The 20,508-nt window shown below is 33.1% G+C and overlaps 1 protein-coding gene across 1 annotated transcript; it reads right to left on the reverse strand.

Annotated features, from left to right (window-relative positions):
* Positions 1–6,563: 6,563 nt before the first annotated feature.
* Positions 6,564–15,394, reverse strand: LOC133198101 (uncharacterized). The gene is made up of 4 exons (XM_061334247.1): positions 14,767–15,394; positions 13,877–13,921; positions 9,543–12,926; positions 6,564–6,733 (listed from the first exon to the last, which is right to left on the reverse strand). Exons 1-4 carry the CDS (start codon positions 15,392–15,394, stop codon positions 6,564–6,566), a joined length of 4,227 nt encoding a protein of 1,408 aa, XP_061190231.1.
* Positions 15,395–20,508: the final 5,114 nt, after the last annotated feature.

The raw sequence follows: 20,508 nt of genomic DNA on the forward strand, positions 1-20,508 counted from the left end.
ATTATAAGAAACTGCAAAGTGTCTAAAATGGTTTGAGAATATAAAGTATTTTTAGGTCACCTGAGTCACTCAGGTGACCTATTGCTATCCGTTTTTGTCCGTCGGCGTTCGTCGTTCGTCGTGCGTTGTGCGCCGTGCATTAACATTTGAACATTTTCAGCTTCTTCTCTGAAACCGCTCAACAAATTTAAACCAATTTTGGCATATAGCACCTATGGGAGAATGGGGCCTGAGGGGTGGGGCTAAAACCATCAAATTAATGCAATCTTTAAAAATCTTCTTCTTTACTCCTGGACATCAAGCAGTCAAACTGTTGGCATGATTGTAATAAGGATTGAGCCCTCTACCAAAATTGTGAAATTCATGGCCCCAGGGTCAGGGTTTGTGGTGCTAGGGTTGGGCTATATACATCATATAGTGAAAGTGCATTATTTCTTTGAAAATCTTCTTATCTGCTCATGGGTATTAAATAAACTAAATAAGTACATTGTTATGATGAGCATGGCTGCCTCTTCCAAAATTATGAATTTCATGGCCCCTGGGTCAGGGGTTCTGGTGTTACGGTGGGGCTTTATTGATTATATAGTGAAAATGCATTGAATCTTTGAAAATCTTCTTCTCTGCTCCTGTGTATGAAGTAAAATAACTAAGTACATAGTTATGATGAGCAAGAGTGCCTCTACCAAAATTGTGAATTTCATAGCCCCAGGGTCAGGGTTTCTGGTGTTAGGGCGGGGCTCTATTGATTATGTAGTGAAAATGCATTATTTCTTTGAAAATCTTCTTCTCTGCTCATGGGTATTAAATTAACTAAGTACATAGTTATGATGAGCATGGCTGCCTCTTCCAAGATTGTGAATTTCATGGCCCCGGGGTCAGGGGTTCTGGTGAAAGGGGAGGGGGCTCTGTTGATTATATAGTGAAAATTCATGATTTCTTTCAAAATATTTTTTTTACTCCTAGTTATAAAGCAAAGAAACAAGTGTACAGTTATGATGAGCAAGGATACTTTTGCAAAATTTTTAAAACTTGTGGCCCCAGGGGTTCTGTTGTTTCTATGAAAGGGGGGTGGGGCTCTATTTGATTATATAGTGAAAATGTGTGAATTCTTTGAAAATCTTCAACTAATTGCATAGTTATGATGATGAGGGTACCTCTTCCAAATTTGTAAATTTTCATGACACTAGGTCATGGGTTCTGGTGTTAGGGTAGGGCTGTGTTAAAAAGTGAAAATGCATTATTTCTTTGAAAATCTCCTCTGCTCCGTTATGCCAAATGTCACCCCCACTAATGTGTCCGGAACCTTGTATTTTTCGGTATTCTGCAAATTATAAAATAAGAGTTCGCAGTAGCTCTGGCGAGATTTATTGAGACTACAGAGAGACTGTTAATGGATAAGTTGAATATTCACGGAAGTGTAGTTAGGTAGAGACTAGTACGTGAAGACACGATAAACAGAGAAGTTCAGTTACGTTTAAGTTTTATTTTTCACCACTGTATAATTCTCAATATCAGAGAAATTGTACTTTAATCTCTGTAGAAATCATTCCAACTTCTTCAAAGATTATTCTTTATAAGAATTCTTTTGACATTATTTTCTGCAATTATGTGTTAGACTTTCTTTTTGGAAAAACTTGCTTGCACTGGAACTATATTTTCTGTCGTCAGACTAAATTTATACTGATGCTAAACGATATAAGAACGTGACTTAAAACCTGAATGAGTTTAAATACACAAGGGATACTGCTCGTTCTCCTTAAAGCGCTGATTTTCATTGCAATACATTATGGCACAGACTAGCTTTTATAGTACATTGTATAATATTGAATTTGTATACAACAAAGTAACAACAATTAAATAACAAACGCACAAAAATCAAGATATGAGGTAAAAAAAAATTCCTTTCTTACGAAGAGTACGACCGAGACATCTTTCTTACTTTCAAATCTTCCAATCCTTTTTAAATTATAAAACAATAAAAAAATATTTTCAATTTTTTTTTTTTTTTTTTTTTGCATTCCATTTAATATAACGTCGTTGATTGACCTGAACCACGTGTTCGAAATAAAATGTAAACATACATGAAACAAGAAGAAAAAGAAAAGTATTCAAGCTCAACGTACATTAAAACAATAAAAATCTGGAGCAGAGCGAACAGATACATCAGAGGTGGGATCATGTGCCATGGAGAAGTGAGCATCCCTGCTTCTTGTCATGATCGATAAATAACGGAAAAATCCGTTGACAATTTACGCAGTACAGTTAAGGTGCCAAATGGAAATATCGGCGATTTTTTTAGATAGAAAATACATTTTTTACAAGGATGGGCGTTTCTTTTTAGAACTTTACTATTATCGGACAAATGCAATGTGGTTGAAAACTACATGTTGAGGATGATTAGATTTCTTATTTAGACTTGTCACTTTACACTTGTGGCAGTCAAGTGATTTTAGCAAATATACCTGAAGTATTGAGGTCATCTATAAATTCCAATATTGCAAGGGCATAACCAAGTTAAAAATGTAAGTTTAATATATAATTATTTTCAACACTCTTTGTAGTTTGTGAAAAGTGCTGCGAACCTATTTAGATTCTACTATCTAATAGCTAAAATTACATTTGTTAGACCGTATGTTGAATATTTTGCTGGTCAAGTACATTAAATATAGATATAATTAATTCATTTGCAAGATTTCATCAGGTTCGCAGCACTTTTCAAATATCTTCATACTTTTTGAGTTTATGTGTAAAAGCTTGTCTTAATTCATTGAGGGTATGCCCTTGCAATATATCGATTTATTACTACCCTTCTATTACTCTTCAATGAATCTGCATAGAAATATACGGCAGTGTCGCTTGTCTAGGGAATGTACGGGAAGTATAAGAATAAAATCATAAAATAGACATCACATCCAAGTTAATGGCCTCTTATATATCTGAAAATAATATTTTATTTAATTACAAAATACATTTTTCATTGTATAAAATATAACTTGATCCGCCTCTCACTGTATACAAACTGCGTCAACTTTTACGATATGACGTCACATTGACAAGTGCATTGCGATCAGTGAATTGTTTATATATTGCTGTGTGGGGTTTAACTAACGACAAAAATGCATGCAATAATTAGTATTTATGTAGTTTGAAGCTATCCAAAAGTTTAAAATAGCAAATCATTTCATTTTGTGGTATTTTGAAGAACTTATATTTTTGTGTGTTGTCATAGTAAGCATTTCCCGTACAAATTAGGCCCCGCCTCCTTACTGCAGCCTTAACTGTGCTGCGTAGTGTGTAAATGATGGCCTAACAAATAGTATGAAAAACGCCACTCAGCATATGACTTAATGATAGATAGCATTTGCTGACAAGGTCATTGTATTGACCATAGAACTTACAAAATGATGACTTTAAACAACATGTTGATATTCTTGATTTATCAACTTGTTTGTCAATAATTTACCTCGTTTTTAGAAATTGTTCATACGTAGATCATGTTCTTGCGTATCGAATCAACTGAGAGATGTACACCCCATTTGCAGGTGATAAGGGTATATTGCTGCATAAGTAAGGGAAGTTGACGATTGAAAAGTTGAAGTCATCACGTTTATCATAAAACTTCGTTGTTAGGTTACCATTAATGTCTTTTTCTAGTAAAATATCCAAATACGAAACAGTCGTCGATAAATCTAGACGTCGAATTGAAGGCCTCCGCGAGAGATTTTTTTTCTCATGCATAAGATTTTGAATAAATTCTGCTTCATATGAATACAAAAATAGGTCTGCTAACAAAATGGCGCAATTGGTACCCACTGGATTTTCAACAGATTGTTGGAAGACCTAGTCTCCAAAATCACATAGATATTGTCAATCAGAAACGCAAGCATCTTTTTAATATCAACTTGTGTGTACAAAAAAAATTAACAAAATAATTTTGCAAATGACCAATGACAAGGTAGGTAAATTTACGAGTTCCATTTTATTGAAAAAGCAGCTGTCAATGATGTCAAAATGCCTGGAATTTAATTTATCGTAGGGAATGGTTGCATAAAGAGTTGAAAAGTCGTTTTTATGTTATTGATCTTAGTAAAATTTTGTGATTTCAGTTTTTTTTTTAAAGTTCCTTGGAATTTTAAAGTATCCACATCTGATTTAATTTGCACCACTTCTAGAATATATTGTAGCACAGTACTCCTGAAGTTTCTCCTTCACTGCTGTTAATATTTTATAAAATTATAGTGGGGAGTACAGAAAAAGGCTTGATAGAACATAAACTGGAACCCGCCATGTATTTTTTTTTGTTTGTTTGTAAGGATTATTATGAAGTTTCGGAACCCAACATAAATATGGTAATTCAAATTCATTTTGGTTATTGGGAATATTTAAAATATTCAAAACTGGCATATGATTTTGAAGAATTTCCTCCTTTGAAAGGGAGCTATGGGTACAAATTGGATTGCTACTGGTAGAATTAAATCCCAATTCTTTTAAAATAAAATGAGCTTTACAAACAAAGACAATGTTGTTATCTGATTTGTTAGCTGGGACAAGTACATACTGATCGTGTAGTCTATGTAAATCTTTTTTCACTTCTGAATTATTGAACATAAAAGGACAGATGGTTTCCATATTGCCCCTCAATCGCTTAATGCAAGATTTTAACATGGATATGCATCCAATGCATTTAATCCATTCTGACAAAGAAATAAGGTCTTTTTCATGTCTGGCCCATTGCTTGGTGTAATCCTCCACAGAATTCATAATTTTTATGAAATTATGATTCCAGTTGAAAGATATGGGTGGTTCCCTAAATTTTGGCCCTTTTAAAATAAGTGATTTAAAGTCCTCATTATTAACTATATTTACGTCACCAGTAATAACGTGTCCAACATGACTATAGTTGTAGGGTGAAGAAGAACATGAACACGATGGAGGATTATGTTTCAGCTGCTCAAGATCCAAGCTCTGTAAAGTTTTCTTGTAATTAAAACGTTTGGAAGCAATAGCCGATGTATATATTTCATACAACATACTCCACTATTCATTCAACGATTATGTAATAGCAAATATAACAATAGCCTTAAAAGGTAAACAAAGGTTTGTCATTGTAGCAGACACACACTTTTTTCTACCAACCTTTTGGCAAAAAAAACCAAAAACAAAAACAAAACAAAACAGTCGCTACTGAGCTCCAATCTTTGCCCTAAATTATCACAAAAGCGAAGATTAAGTAGCATATGATTGTTACCCACCACCTTTAATTTCTTAAATTCATAAAAATCTATAAGAGAGTTTTGGAAATATATTTTATACATATATACTGAAAGGAAAAAATAAACGCCGGGTAACATAATATGCGATAACTTTTTGAGTGTCTGGCTAAAAAAGTATGAAAACTGGTTGGAGGGGTATCTTGGTTACTGTGCACTAGATAAAAATGTGTTCAGAATTACTCAACCGTGAAATGTATGAGTCATGTAAGGAAAGTGTTTGAATTTTGGGGAATTTTTCCACCATGGAACGTCTTTTATGTCCTTGGAGATGAACTTGAAGGGTTTCCAACCAACCGTGATGATGAAATTGGCGCGTAACAACGTCACGGTAAGATTGGGATATTCATCTCTCCTCCTGTAATTGACATCTCATTACCACTGATACTGATATTAATACAATAGACAATGATAAACATTCCATTCACCCCTTAAACGAAAGGAACTGATCTTGCAATTTTGGTTTGTGAGCTTGTCAACCTCGGTGTTCTTTTTGACTCATGCGCACGTGGACCGTATGTATTATTTTCCAGCATGTTTACCCCGGCCCAGTGTAGTGAGTGATTTTCATGACTTTCTGTCAAATATTCACATTAACCAACTCGACTCCCCTTTGTTAAGTTTATCATTTTATGCCCCGAGATCGAAAGATCCCGGGGGTATATTGTTTTTGTCCAGTCTGCCTGTTTATCAGTCTGTCTCTTGTTAACTTTAACCTAGCCCATAACTAATGCGCTGTCAAGGGTAAGGCTTTAATATTTGACAGGAGTGTTCATTTTGACAAGTCCTTTCCTTGGGTAACACCATATATGACCTTTTGACCTTGGAGTTTGACCCAGTTTTGCAAAACTTTACCAGACTTTAATTTTGGCCTTAACTTTTGAAAGGTAGGCTAGGGCTTTCATACCTCACATGTCTTATCCTTGTGACAAGCTTTGACCCTTTGACCTTGACCTTGGAGTTTGACCTACTTTTGGAAAACTTTAACCTTGGCCATAACTTTTGAACGGTTGGTGCTTCAGCTTTCATATTTCACCTATGTATTTCTTTGGAGAAGGTCTTTCCTTTGGCACAATTAATTTTGACCATTTCACCTTGACCTTGATATTTGACATACTTTTGAAAAAAAAACTTTAACCTTTTCCATATCTATTCAATGGTTGCTGCTAGGCCTTTCATATTTTACAGATTTATTTCTCGAGACAAGACCTTACTTTGGGTACCAACATATTTGATTTGCATTTGAGAAAATTTAACCTTTGCTTTAAGTTGCCATACGGGGGCATCAGTGTTTCACAAACACATCTTGTTCCCTTGTAGATTTATTTTGGCATCATTCTTTATAAGTTCCATCACTATATTCAAGTGTCCTCCTTGGCATGCAGCTATCAGTGGCGTACCATTACGATCTTGTGTATTGATATCTGCCCCCACCTTTATACACAATGCATTAGATAATTGATCTTTAAGCATGGTATTATAAATACTCAAACTAATTATAAGTGGTGTACATGTGAACTGTTATAGAAAACCAAAATTATATATATATATATATAATTGCCCAAGATTTAATTATAGAAGTATATTTTCTTTAAGATGTCGTTCACAATAGAGATGTTTAACGGTATAGTCTGTAGCCCTTGTGTGCACATGAACTTCATCCTTCTTAGATGCTAAATTATAAAACTCAATCTAGGGACTTGGTCTTTAGATGGTCTTACACTATATTTTGTTATTAAAACACCAATAACATGTACTCATGTATTGTTTTGTTCTGATATTTTATAATTTATTGGTATTGGGAATTAATATGAAGTTTTTGTTTTATTTTGTTAATTTTCACAGGCTTTTTGTATAAATTGATTTGATATCTGAATGAAAGGATTTATTACACTCATTTGAACTCCAAGATGATTATTTGAACAAATATTTACTGACACAAGCAACTATTTTTCTATGGTATCTCATTAAATGAAAATTACTCTATGTATAGTCCGTAGCCCAAGGTCTCCAAATAGTCAATCAAAAAATATCTGACACAGTTTTCTCAATGTATTACCAAATAAGTTTGAAATTTTCATCCTGTTTCTTTAGAAAAATTGAAAGTACTTTAATGTATTTTTTTTAAATGTCCAAATATTAAGAGTAGAACAAATCTCCAAGATTAACAAATTTACACATGTCCTTTATATACTGTAGCATTCTAATGGAAATGAGTTATGTGTTTGTGAAGAGTATGTATGTGAATTCTGCTGTTTTTGTTCAGTTGAATATTATAAACATAAATGTTATGCCTGAATATGTATAGTCCGTAGCCCACTTGGGCCTCTGCTATAGTAAGAGTGAAATCTTTTTAACCGCTTGACAGAACTGGACAGAAATTTCAGACAATCTGCCAAAAGAATGTAGTGTTACATTGAACATACTTGTAATACATTTCATTTGACTTCATATTTTGTTAATCTGCAACCAACATGGGCAACTGATCTTTGCCAATCCGATTTATCTAATTTAATGTGATTCAAGAGAAATAAATAAACAGACATATCTTATATATATAGTTATTCCTATTAAGATAAAACAGCAAATTTGTATGACATTCTTCAGAAACATTAACACTATAATAACCACAAAAAAAAAAAAAAAAAAAAAAAAAAAAAAAAAAAAGACATTTTCAGCATATAATCTTAAAGCAAAGTGCACATTGCTTGAAGCTAATTATTCTTATACAAGTTGTCTTATTACAATATATAACATATAATAATATTGTAACAATATGCCATATTGTAACAATAAGAAAACACCAACATATTCATCTATTTTTAACACTTTTCATTTATGGAGCCTTCGACAAAACATATAAATAATGGTGAAGAATGATAATCTTGACAAATTCCGCTTGCTTTCATTTCAGTTAACATGTGGTAATATTTGGAAAGTTTCAGATTTTCATATCTTAAGTATGGGATAAATTCTAGCTTATGTTTAATATCAAAAAATTGTGATTTAGCTTACCATTTCACACCTTAGCATATGTGGCGAATTTTCGCTTATTTTTTTCTTTTTCAAGCTAAAATTTAGTCTCGTGATGACCTTTTTTCAAGTCAAAATATAAAGTTCTGTTACTAAATGACTATCTTTTGCAGCTTTCAGATTTAGCATAGATTTAGCATATATATATATATATATATATATATATATATATATATATATATATATATATATATATATATATATATATATTCCCTCTTTTTGTTCAGTATTTGAAATATATCAGAAACAAAAGTTACATTTTTTAGTAAACCAATTTTTTCATCAGATGAGAAATTTAAGCTTAAAGTGAGAAAATGCGTTTATGACAAAATGTTTATTTGTTAAGGATTTTGAAATGATTGGCAAATTATTGTATGATAAAGGGATAAAACTGAAAGATAAATAAATGTTAAATAATTCGAGTAAAAATCTCTGCATAAATTTACACATAAATTTAATGTTATACAAATGTGGATAATGCTAAAATCCGTGATAACTACATGTACATAAATATCTTCAGAGGTATTACAAGCAAAAGTGCACTTAATCAAGAGAAAGTTTATATAAATACATATAAGTTAGGTTTCTCAAATTATGCCAAAAGATAAAGGCTCCTTTATTTCTATCTGAACTTCTCTTACACATTTTTTTCCAGTAGCAAATTCATATCTTGGAATGTAATTTTTTATGTGCTGTAGATGAGAGATCAGATTTCGAAATTTTTAGTTTGAGGAGGGGGTGGGGGGAGGGGGTTTGAGGGTCGAAAAGTGACTTTTTTCCTTCGAAAACCTGGGTTTTTGAACTCTTCGTACATTTTTACAGTAACTTATTCATCTTCTGGAACATGAATCGTGGTTTCCTGTGAAGTTTCGGAATCTACATTTTTACTCTTGGCGTCGATGTTGGAATTAGTTTCTAATAGTATGATCTAAATATCTAAATATGTGAAATGCCTTTATATTATCACTTTTTTGTTTTGTAACTTTGTTTGTTCCTTTTTTCGCAATAGTTGATGACGACCGTAAAAAATTTACTTTTTGGTCTGGAGAAATATGCATATATTCAGTTAAAAGATGTACAGATACATGTGAGCACGTATCGTCTATTTGATCTTCATTACTAAAATGTTTATGGGCCCCTTCAACAGGATTTGTGAGGTTTGTATTTTAAATTCTATGAATTATGGATTTGCCTCGGCTCCTGCCTTTTGTAAATCCTTTAATATATTCTCATGTTTACCTTCAATTGCGGCTTTAACTGGTGTTACATGATGTAAAGTTTCTAAGGTTACATCTGCTCCAGCATCAAGCAGTTCCGTCACAACCTGTACTTGCCCACTGAAACATGCAGCTGTCAATGGTGTTTGATATTTATTTTTAGGATTGACATCTGCTCCTAAATTTATCAACTCTTTCACTAAACTCAAATGGCCACCCTTGCAAGCATATGTCAATGGTGAATCGTTAGAACTTTGGGGATTGATTTCTGCCCCCGCCTTTAATAATTCCTGCGTGAGGCTCATATACCCATGGCTACATGTTGCTCCCAGTGCTGTTGTGTATTCATTTCTTAAAGTGAAGGCTAGCCTCAACCCGAATGATCTTTCATCACATTTAGTCATTTGATTTACATCAGCTCCAGCGTTTAATAGTTTCATGACTACGTTCGCATGATTGCCATTACATGCAGCTATCAATGGTGTTTCATAATTTCCTTGTAGATTTATTTTGGCATCATTCTTTATAAGTTCCATCACTATATTCAAGTGTCCTCCTTGGCATGCAGCTATCAGTGGCGTACCATTACGATCTTGTGTATTGATATCTGCCCCCACCTTTATCAGTTCTCTTGCCAAATCGATATGTCCCCCTCTGCAGGCTGTTGTTAATGGTGCGTTTATCATATCCGGACTTATAAAAGTGCGTAACTTTTTTGATTCTCCGGAGGCAATAATTAGAGATAAATTACATAAATACTGTTCTAACTTATCATCTCGAGATTTCATATAGTCTGTAACTGCTAAAAAACTATCTATGCGCCGAGTATACGATGGTGGTATATCGCATTCATACATGTACCGGTTTCCTCTTCGAGTCCGAAAATTATATCGCGAACGCAATTGCTTCTTTGTACATATGTTATGACTACAGTTCTTTGCAGCTTTCAAGGCCTCGTAAAATTTACTTTCATGATTTACATCAGCCTGAAACTTCAGCAGTTCCTTTGCCACATTTAAATGCCCATTTTCACATGCTGCTGAAAGTGGTGAATAACAATCTCCATGTAGACTGACCTCAGCTCCTTCTTTAAGCAGTAATTTGACAACATTTAAATGTCCATGATAACATGCAGCTGATAATGGTGTTTGATATGGAATATATCCTTCATTCTTCGGATTTACTTCCGCCCCCGATTTCAGTAGTTCATTCACTATATTCACATACCCTCCCTTACAAGCAGCTATCAGTGGGGATTCACCTACACTATATGTATTGACATTTGACCCTGCCTTTAGTAGCTCTTTTACCACTTCATAATGCCCGCCCTTACATGCTGAAACAAGTGGTGTTAACACTATATTAATATCGACACCTCCTAGTATCAGATGTTGTTTCATCAATCCCAAACGATCAGGTGTATATTCAGTAACAAGCGGGAACTTTACATGAAGCAAATCACGTTGTAGATTGACATCAGTTCTTCTATTTATCAGTTCTCTCACAACATCTTCGTGTCCATGGCCACAAGCAGCTGTTAGAGGAGTATCCTGTCGCCAATAATCAAAAATATAACCTTGGTAACGAGACGTTCTATTCAATGAATTTTCATTGACATGTTCCAGTAAAATTTTAACAGTCTCAACATCACCACTATAACAACCAATTACCAGTAAGCGAGTACTTTCAACAAATAAATCACTGGTGTCACAGGTTTCCTTCACAGATGTGTCACTGGAATTGGCATCAGAGGTTACTTCAAACACGATAGCCATATCTGTTCCCTGCTTGATCACGTTATTCACTGAAGTTCGTGAATGACCTAGTTCAGAAAAATCTGATCGTGGACAGGGAGTTTCATAATTCTGAAAAAGTTTGCACTGTGTTTCTTTATTTTGCTCTGTTTGGTCCACAATGTATCGAAGAATATTGTGATGCCCATAGTAAATCACCCAACTGATCACTCTAATATTCAATTCATGATTCTCAGATATCTCTCGTAATCCAACTAACAATCTTTGTCTAATGAACTCTTTATTTCCTGCATTCCAAATTTTCAGTACATCTGCTTTGCTTTTCAGTAATAATTTCAAAAATTGATCATTCTTCTGGGACAGAAATATATCTTTTATATCCATATATCTCTTACTATTCAACACAGCAAGAAATGCCTGACAAACCTGAGGATACTTTAGATGATCGCTCATAAATACATCGTACAATTGCATGTCCTCAATGTCTCGAAACAAACGTTCTGCTAACAATGGAAAATATTCCTCTTGTAATTTAACAGAAAGATCATGTGATATTCTGCTAGCATTGCTTTCATCAACACGAACTGCTTTCTCAAACATTTCCTTGCTTTCACTTTCATTAGTTTCGGTTTTGCATTTCTGAGGCTTAACGTAATTGGCAATGTAGCTAGAACTCAGGTATTTTAAAATAAGGTCTGGGCACTTCTGTCCGAAATGATGAGCAATTATTTCAAACATTGAGTCATGAATGAAGGTGTACTCTCTGTCACACAATTTTGTATACGTTCCGTTCATTTCACGCAATGCATCGACAAATTCAAAATCATCAGTTTGACTTCTCATTTTCAATTTCTTGCAGACAGCTTGCTTGATTTCACCAAAGTTTCCACCAATTGCTACTTGTCCTGTATTCTCTAGAATTTCCTCTGATAATCTGCTTCCGTTTATCATACATAATACCAAAGAAGCATAATGTAGTTTGTTATCATTGTACATTTTCTCAAATTCAGCCAATATACAATGAATTGGACATTCAAAAAACCTTGGACCATATGATAGGAATTCTTCCTTTGGAAACAGTTTGCAGAGTAAAGGAAACATCTTTGAAGCAGATCCTAAATCAGACTTGGACAAAACCGAGGTATCTATCTTATATGCTTCCATTAAACCTATTTTTTCCTTCTCGTTTAATTCATTCTCATCACTATGAAACAAAAATATATTGCTTTCTTCTGAGAAAAATGCACTTGAAGTTTTTGCCTTATTATACACCGTTTCTCTGCATGTCAGAAGTATTTTCGAATCTGGCATCGCTGGGTTTAATATCATTTGCTCATAATCTATCAGAAGATCCATCTTTGACTGCTGAAACCCAAATTTACCTACCACATCATCCAGTACAAAAACTTGTGGATTCAGAGGATCACAAAATAATTTCATTTGTCCTATTTCATTGACAGGCACAACTTCGTAATTTTTGTCCCGGAGAGTAAGTGCAGTATGACGAGCCATGACAGTTTTACCAGATCCTGGTACGCCAACAAAGACCACGCACGGCTGCTTCTTGACTTTTTCAAGCACTGAAGGGTAGTTGTGTATTTCAGAAAAAACTTTATCCTCTTCCTCCCACTTTAAAATTTCTTTCTCGTGAAGAACTTAAAAATAAATTGGTGTACATAAAATATGATGTAAGAACTTTAAACTTTAGCTTACAAATCTCTTTTAGTTAGGGAAGAAAGGTTGTTTTTATATATCTGTAGCTTTCTTTTTCATGATTTGAAAGAACTTTAATCTTCAGTGTCCAGGAATGCTTGTAAATTAGCTTGTCTATTTGTACCCTTGAAGTTCTTGAGAATATTCATTTATTGAATGTAAAACCATAATATTCCTAAGCTAAATGTGAATAAATTTTAATGGACCTATAAGAGTTTTTAGCTTCAAAATTTGAATTCAATCTATATGAAGAGATGATAACATTGATGTGACCTTGTTGTAAGAGTAAAATAAAAGTCATTTTAGCAATATACTTGAAAATTCAAAATTTTTTTTACATCTGTGATTTCCTACATCCTAGTAATGATTTCTTACTTTTTATAACATGTTCTCTCCTTTATACAGTGGATATTAATCATATGAAATCGTTTTTATATCAACAGATGTGCCGTCATTATGCTTTTGTGTAAAAGTAATGGTCAAATGAGGTATGTTCATTTATAATCTAGTGTAAATCATGTGTTAGCTATATGTAAAATATGAGATAAAAAAGATATCCCATTGGTTTGTGGTTCGAAGTGATTTCTATCCGAGGCTTGGGAATAGAAACACATAACTCATTTGATAAAAAATTATATCCAACCACAAACCATAGGACATTCTTTATTTATCACTGTTTGAAAAAATATTATTCTAATAGATATAAGTATTTTATAAGTCTTTTATAAAATTCATTCAGAAATTCATATGAATGTTTTATGGACAAAGCCTTCTAATCCCGAAGAGCGAGATATAATTTTTGTTTTTCAAATTGGGTTTTCTTTACTAGAACTTATTGTGGTCTTTCGACATTGATAACCATTAATTTCAAATCTGAAGATCAACTCACCTTTCACATTGCGAGGAATTGGACGCTTTAAGTTGATTATTTCCGCTGAAATATAAACATTCTATATATAATTGTCCAATTCATACTTTGATTTCTTTAGGGTATATTTTGCATTTTCCCCGTTTAATGTACATTTATTTCACAATTTTAAAATCATGTTTATAATCCATAATGGTTAGTGTCAGATGAGATATCATTATTTTGTTTTAATCTTACATTTAACCCAGAGATAAGTAACCAGTATGATAAATCTGCGGTAAATTAGTTCCAGAAATGTATTTATAAACATTACAAAATAAAAATAATTGACACGATATGACTGCAATTCCTGTCTTAGTCACAACGCTCTGAATGGCGAATAACAATATGCATGAGATACATTTATTGTAACTTTTTTTAAATTTTAAAGAAGAAAGAAAGAAAAAAAAACGAAGAGGAAATAACCTTAAACATTGTCTATATGTACTTATCATAAATAGGACAAATAGCAATTCTTTTCATTTACTAGGAAACTGTTTCTATTTAGACTACTTATTTGCATATCATTTAACAAATTAAAGCATACATATTGAAAAAAAATCTTTACAAAAAAAACTTTCTAAATTATACATTGAATTTGTTTTATTTACCTGAATTCTATAACAGTATGATTTCACTTCAGTACTTATCGAATATATAAAGAGATTAAAGATGTGCTTCAATTTAAAGAAATTTTTGATAAATGTCAACTCACACGCTTCACAGTACTATTAGTACTTTGATTTCAAACACTTCTGCAAGTCGCTAGATTCATTTGAATTTTAGACTGTGTTCAATAGTGAGTAGAACAGAAATGGCTCGAATACCTGTTCATGATTTTTTTTTGGTCATTATATAATAAAAAATCCTACCTGAAAGACTTTCAACCTTATCAGATAATTCATCAATAGCAGCAAGTTTATTGATATATTCCAACTCTTTTTGTGGATCCATGGGACATTTCTTAATGTCTTTCACAGCATCCTCGTAGAAAGTAGCCGTCCCTAATGTTAGTTCTAATTCCTTCACAATTTCATGAATGTTTCGCCATTCCTGTCGAAAATCCGAATCAGAGATCGAAAATTCATTGATGTGTCCATAATATTTGTTTCGTATCAGACGTACTCTTTCAATATTTGCTGACTCACTTCTGTCCCCAGGATCTGGATCCTTTCCCCATCCATTTGTGTGTGGAGGTATTTTAGATATGTTACGGAGGAGTAGATATAACAAGCCAATATCAAAATCGGAGTAATTGCCGCCATAATGTTTTGTTGGCAAAGGAAAGATAAGATCCGTTCGTTGGTTATTGAAAGGACTGCGTTGTTTTGTGTTTGCAGGGTCATTAATCCACTTCTTAAATTCTTTTGACAGATCTAATGGTAAAATTTCTTTTTTTAGAACTTCACGAAGAACATCTGTACAGGGCCCCAAGATAAGTCGTGCAAGTCTAGCAAGGTTAGTTGTTTCGGCCGTTGATGAGTATTTTGATAAAGACATCCTTATCTGTTAGAAAAAAAATAGAAGCTTCATTTCTTTAGTAATGCAGCGTAACTCGTAAAATAGATTATAATACTTATTGATGGAGTTATTTTGAATTCATCCCAATCATGTTAATATTTCTTTTTTTAATTGATAATGCTGTGGTTAGATAACTGTGAACTATATTCACAAACAGTAAATGTCTTATGTCTAATACTTCTTTCCTTACAAACAGCTCACTGAAGCTTGTTTTTGCTTAAATGCACATTTAGGAAAGGACAATTGTCTGAGAATGAAATATCTCATTTATTATAAATACAATATTGGATTCACAAACAAAGGGGGAAATCAGCAAACATCAAATATTTTGTCACCTAGTTACATAACATTACATCACATTTATCCTGATTTCCCCCCAAAACAATATTTTAAAAAATAACAATTATGGTACTGTTTAGTTCAATCATAAATGTCGAAAAATTGTTAGTAGTGCAGCGTAAAATAAACAATCGAAAAATACTTAATAATCATACATGGAGTTATTTTGAAGATATCCCAAATTAATCATGTTAATATTTCTTTTAATTGAAAAGCATTGGGCAGATAATTGTAAACTATATTAACAAACTGTAAATGTTTTGTTAAATTTTGATTCGGTAGCGACACATGTTGCAAACTTGTGGCTGCTTAGTATATGAAATTTGCTCATTCTCATAAATTCTATCCGAAAACATTCAAACAATGGAATGATGGTATGACACTTCTATTCAGACACCTTTGTCCAATGAAAATAATCGGCCTGTCCTGTATTTTTTTGTAAAAAGCCGAACATCATTTCGGAGCAAATTTCCTTGTGTAAACGAGTGAAACATTTCGGCGCATTCACAAAAAAATCCGTATGGTTTTTTTTGTTAAGCTTTGTAAGTATTTTAGAACATTTTGATTTCCTCAAGATTTATTTTTTTTGCATGTTTATCAAAAGAATATACCAAGCATACCAAATATAATTTAATTATGGACGCCGCCTTAAAAACTTACCCAGAATTGCTACAGAATAGAGAGGTTGACCTTGTATGTCTACGTGTACGTTTAGCTAGGGAATTCCCCTAATTTACTGCAACCCTATTTTGGATCTTTTATCCCCTGCCCCCTCTCCCTCTCTCTCTCTCATGTGGATTCAGCATGTCAGGATTGATTTTAATGGAAGCTAGTCAACTTATTATATTTTTAAAACGCAGGATCTCGGGGTTTGGGCCCTCCTTTCCGTTTTTCCCCTTTTTAAATCTTGGATCGACACACTTTTTTCCCTCTTCGTGTATTCCAGTATGTAAGGTTGTTCGAAAAGTTCATTTTCAATCTTAGTTAAAATCAAGAAATTCATGATCAGCATAGTATCATATTTTGATAGCATTTTGGAACCATGCCTCTTGATTCTAAAAAAAAACATTTTTTTTACCACGGAAAATACTTAACAGCATTGTAACCTCAAAAACAACATAATGGGTTACCCAAAACTATTCTCCTTTCACTCTACCCTATACATTTCACATACAGTCTGAAGTTATGCCCACTTAAAATCAAAGAAAAAAAAATAAGAAAAAGAAGAAAAAAAAACTTTCTATATCATTTGACATTTAGTTTGATAAAAAAAAAATTCTGCAGCAAAGGTTCCTTTGTAAATATTTTCCTTTTTTTATTTTACTGTGTATCTCTGATATCAACAGATCCGCAACAGTTAAGCGCCAATCTCTCTTTCCAAGAGGATATAAACTTGTAATCTGATTTTTTCTGATAATCCATTTCCTTACAGATGGTATATCGTCTAATACAAAGTACCTACTACCAAAAAACCGCTTGTGATATTTAAGGGACAGCTAGTTGATTCTGAAAGGGGACACCTGGCAAAATTGTTCGGGTTAGATTATTTTTTTATTCCAGTCAAGGACAGATTATTAACAGGGAATGTTTGACAAGAAAAATAAAAGAAGGTAAAATGTCCAAACACCGAAAGTCTACTTCATGGGGATTGGGTGGTGGTCAGTGCTAGTTAAGGTCAGTGCTAGTTAAGGTCAGATTGATTATTTTCTTGCCAGTTGAGGTCAGAGTATTTATTTTCAATAATTTCAAGGCCAAATTATTTACATTAAATTTCCAAAACTGCCATCCCCTTCCCCCTCAGAACCAAATGGTCGTCCCCTTACACTCAAATGCTCACTTTAAACGTATCCTCTGTTTCCTTCATCATTTTTATAGTTTATTCTGGAGATTTCAAGAGTGCAACACAAAATTGTATTGATACTCGCTGCTCCTTGACGTTCTTCGATGCCATCTTTTCTTCTTCTCTTTTGTTCTCTCTCGGTATATTAGGGCGTTATAATTATGTGTAGTATCAGTTAATAGCCAGCTGCCACAAATCCTACATTTGAGTGATTTAATTGAAATATTTACAAATCGATGGCACTTAGAAGTTAAACTGAAGGATGAACGAAAAGAATTATTCGTAATAAATTTATTGATGTATGTATATTTTATGTTGTATCCTTACTTTAGATATATACAATCACGCGAAGTTTAAGCAAGGTGAGGCAGATGACGAGAAAACCTAAATCCCTTAATTTATTGATCAGTCGGAAAAAAAAAATTAAAACAGGTCATTGAGACAAAATATTGATAAAATGGAATGCATATTAGAATACATGAATAGGAAAAATGTATGTGTATCCCACATTTAAAAAGAAAAAAAAAATGGAGAGGGGGGTAACCATACCCCCAAGCCCCTTGCTTTAACAAGAATTGGTTTAACAAAACCCCTTCAAAATGTCTGTCCGTCAGTTAGGTTTTGGCGGGCATATAATAAACAATGGGCTGTACTGTTCATGGTAATTGCGTACAATCCATTACTGAATCCCTCGAGTCATTACATATATTCATACTGGTGAATTCAAATATTAAGAAAAATAAAACCTTTCGAACAATAAATCAATGAAAACAAGAACTTACCTTTCATGTTGTCATAACCTGGTTAATGTATAACAGTACATAAAATTACAGGGATTTCTCTTCCTGTTAGTTTATCATATTCTTCCCTATTTTCCAAAAACACCATTAATAACCTTCACCCTACAGTCTTTACCTTATTTATAAAGCTGTTGAAATGCAGTAAAAATATTATCCCTGTTAAAGTAACTCATGCATTCACTAAACATGCGGCAGGTGTTAAAGCTTTAAATCAGCAAGTTCTTTTTAACATCACAGGTATTCAACACCTGGGATGAGGTAGGATTTTGAAAGCAGGAAACGGGTTACAATTTAATATTATCATTATATATAAAAAAGAGAAGAAAATATATTTTGATGTCAATATTTTTCACATGCACTAAGTTATGCGTTAGGTTTTATGTGCTAACTAAATAACTCTAAACAGAACATATAGCTAGGTGGATCTGGGATTTGTATTAAATCATAAAATCTTATTTAATTTGATTAATATCAATGATATTTATTCGAAAATATATGTTACACATTATATACAGATAAAACACACTGCTACATTAAATTTGAAATCGCAAGATTTTACCAAAATCAACAGCTTAAAAACTTAACACTTTTCAACTTTATACACATCCATTCCCCACGATAAATTAAAGTCCAGGCTTTTTGATATCATTGACAGCTGCTTTTTTAATAAAAATCGATTTCGTAAATTTACTTACCTTGTCATTGGTCATTTGCAAAATTATTTTGTTAAAAAAAAACATTCTGATTGTACATACAAGTACTCTGAAGTTGACATGAAAAAGATGCTTGAGTTTCTGATTGAAAATATCTAGTATGTGGTTTTTGGAGACCAGGTCTTCCAACAATCTATTGGAATTCCCAAGGGTACCAATTCCGCCCCGTTCTTAGCAGACCTATTTTTGTATTCATATGAAGCAGAATTTGTCCAAAATCTTATACGTGAAACGAAGAAAACACTTGCTGTGGCCTTCAACTCGACATTTAGATATATTGACGACATATTGTCAATTAGCCTAACAACGGTTATTTCCATTCTTATGTATATACGATATATCCCAGTGAGCTTGAGATAAAAGATACCACAGAGTCTGACACATCTGTTTCATATTTGGATATATTACTTGAAAAAGACGTTAAGGGTAAACTAACAACCAAGCTTTTTGATAAACTTGATGACTTTAACTTTTCAATCGTCAACTTCCCTTACATATGCAGCAATATGCCTTCATCACCTGCATAAGAGGTTTATATCTCTCAGTTGATTCAATACGCAAGAGCATGCTCTACGTATGTACAATTTCTAAAACGTGGTAAATTATTGACAAACAAGTTGATGAAACAAGAATATCAGCAGTCTCGTTTAAAGTCATCATTTCGTAAGTTCTATGGTCGATACAATGACCTTGTCAGCAAATACAATTTATCATTGAGTCAAATGCTGACTGACGTTTTTTCATACTAATTGTTAGGCCATTATTTACACACTGAATTGTCGACGGATTTTTCCGTTATTTCCCGATCATGACAAGGAGCACACGGGGGATGCTAACTCCTCCATGGCACCTGATCCCACCTCTGATGTTTTGGAGGTTCGTGTTTGCTCTGCTCCTATTTTGTATTGTTTAATGGACTTTTGAGCTTGAATACTGTTCGTTATCTCCCTATATATCATAAACATGTATATATATCATATGATTGATATATTTATAGGGGTATTGCCTTTCTTGCTATGGGGTATAAATTGTAGAAGATTACGGTTGAAACAGGAAGATGATTACATTTAAAAACAAAATTGTATTGGAATTCCAGAGAAGCTGGGACCTTATAACATTTTTTTGCAAACATACATGTCTCCTTCCGTTTGACGAGACCTACTGTCTCCATCCTAAGGAAAAAACTAATTTGTGATGAGGTATGTAACAAACTACTTATTCCAAATCAAACGAATGTGAAAAATTAGGGGGGGGGGGGAATCATTAAAAAAATCCTTTAAGTGAGTGAAGTAGGGTTTGATATTCAGAGTGTAAAAAAATACATTAAGACAAATTTCAACTCAATTACATTGAGATCTATTCTCTATACTCGCTATCAATCTTGTCGCGGTTTTTCTTTTC

Source organism: Saccostrea echinata, unplaced genomic scaffold (genome assembly GCF_033153115.1).
Source record: "Saccostrea echinata isolate AGI-Se365-2 ecotype Australia unplaced genomic scaffold, CSIRO_AGI_Sech_v1 ptg000033l, whole genome shotgun sequence".
Lineage (NCBI taxonomy): Eukaryota > Metazoa > Mollusca > Bivalvia > Ostreida > Ostreidae > Saccostrea > Saccostrea echinata.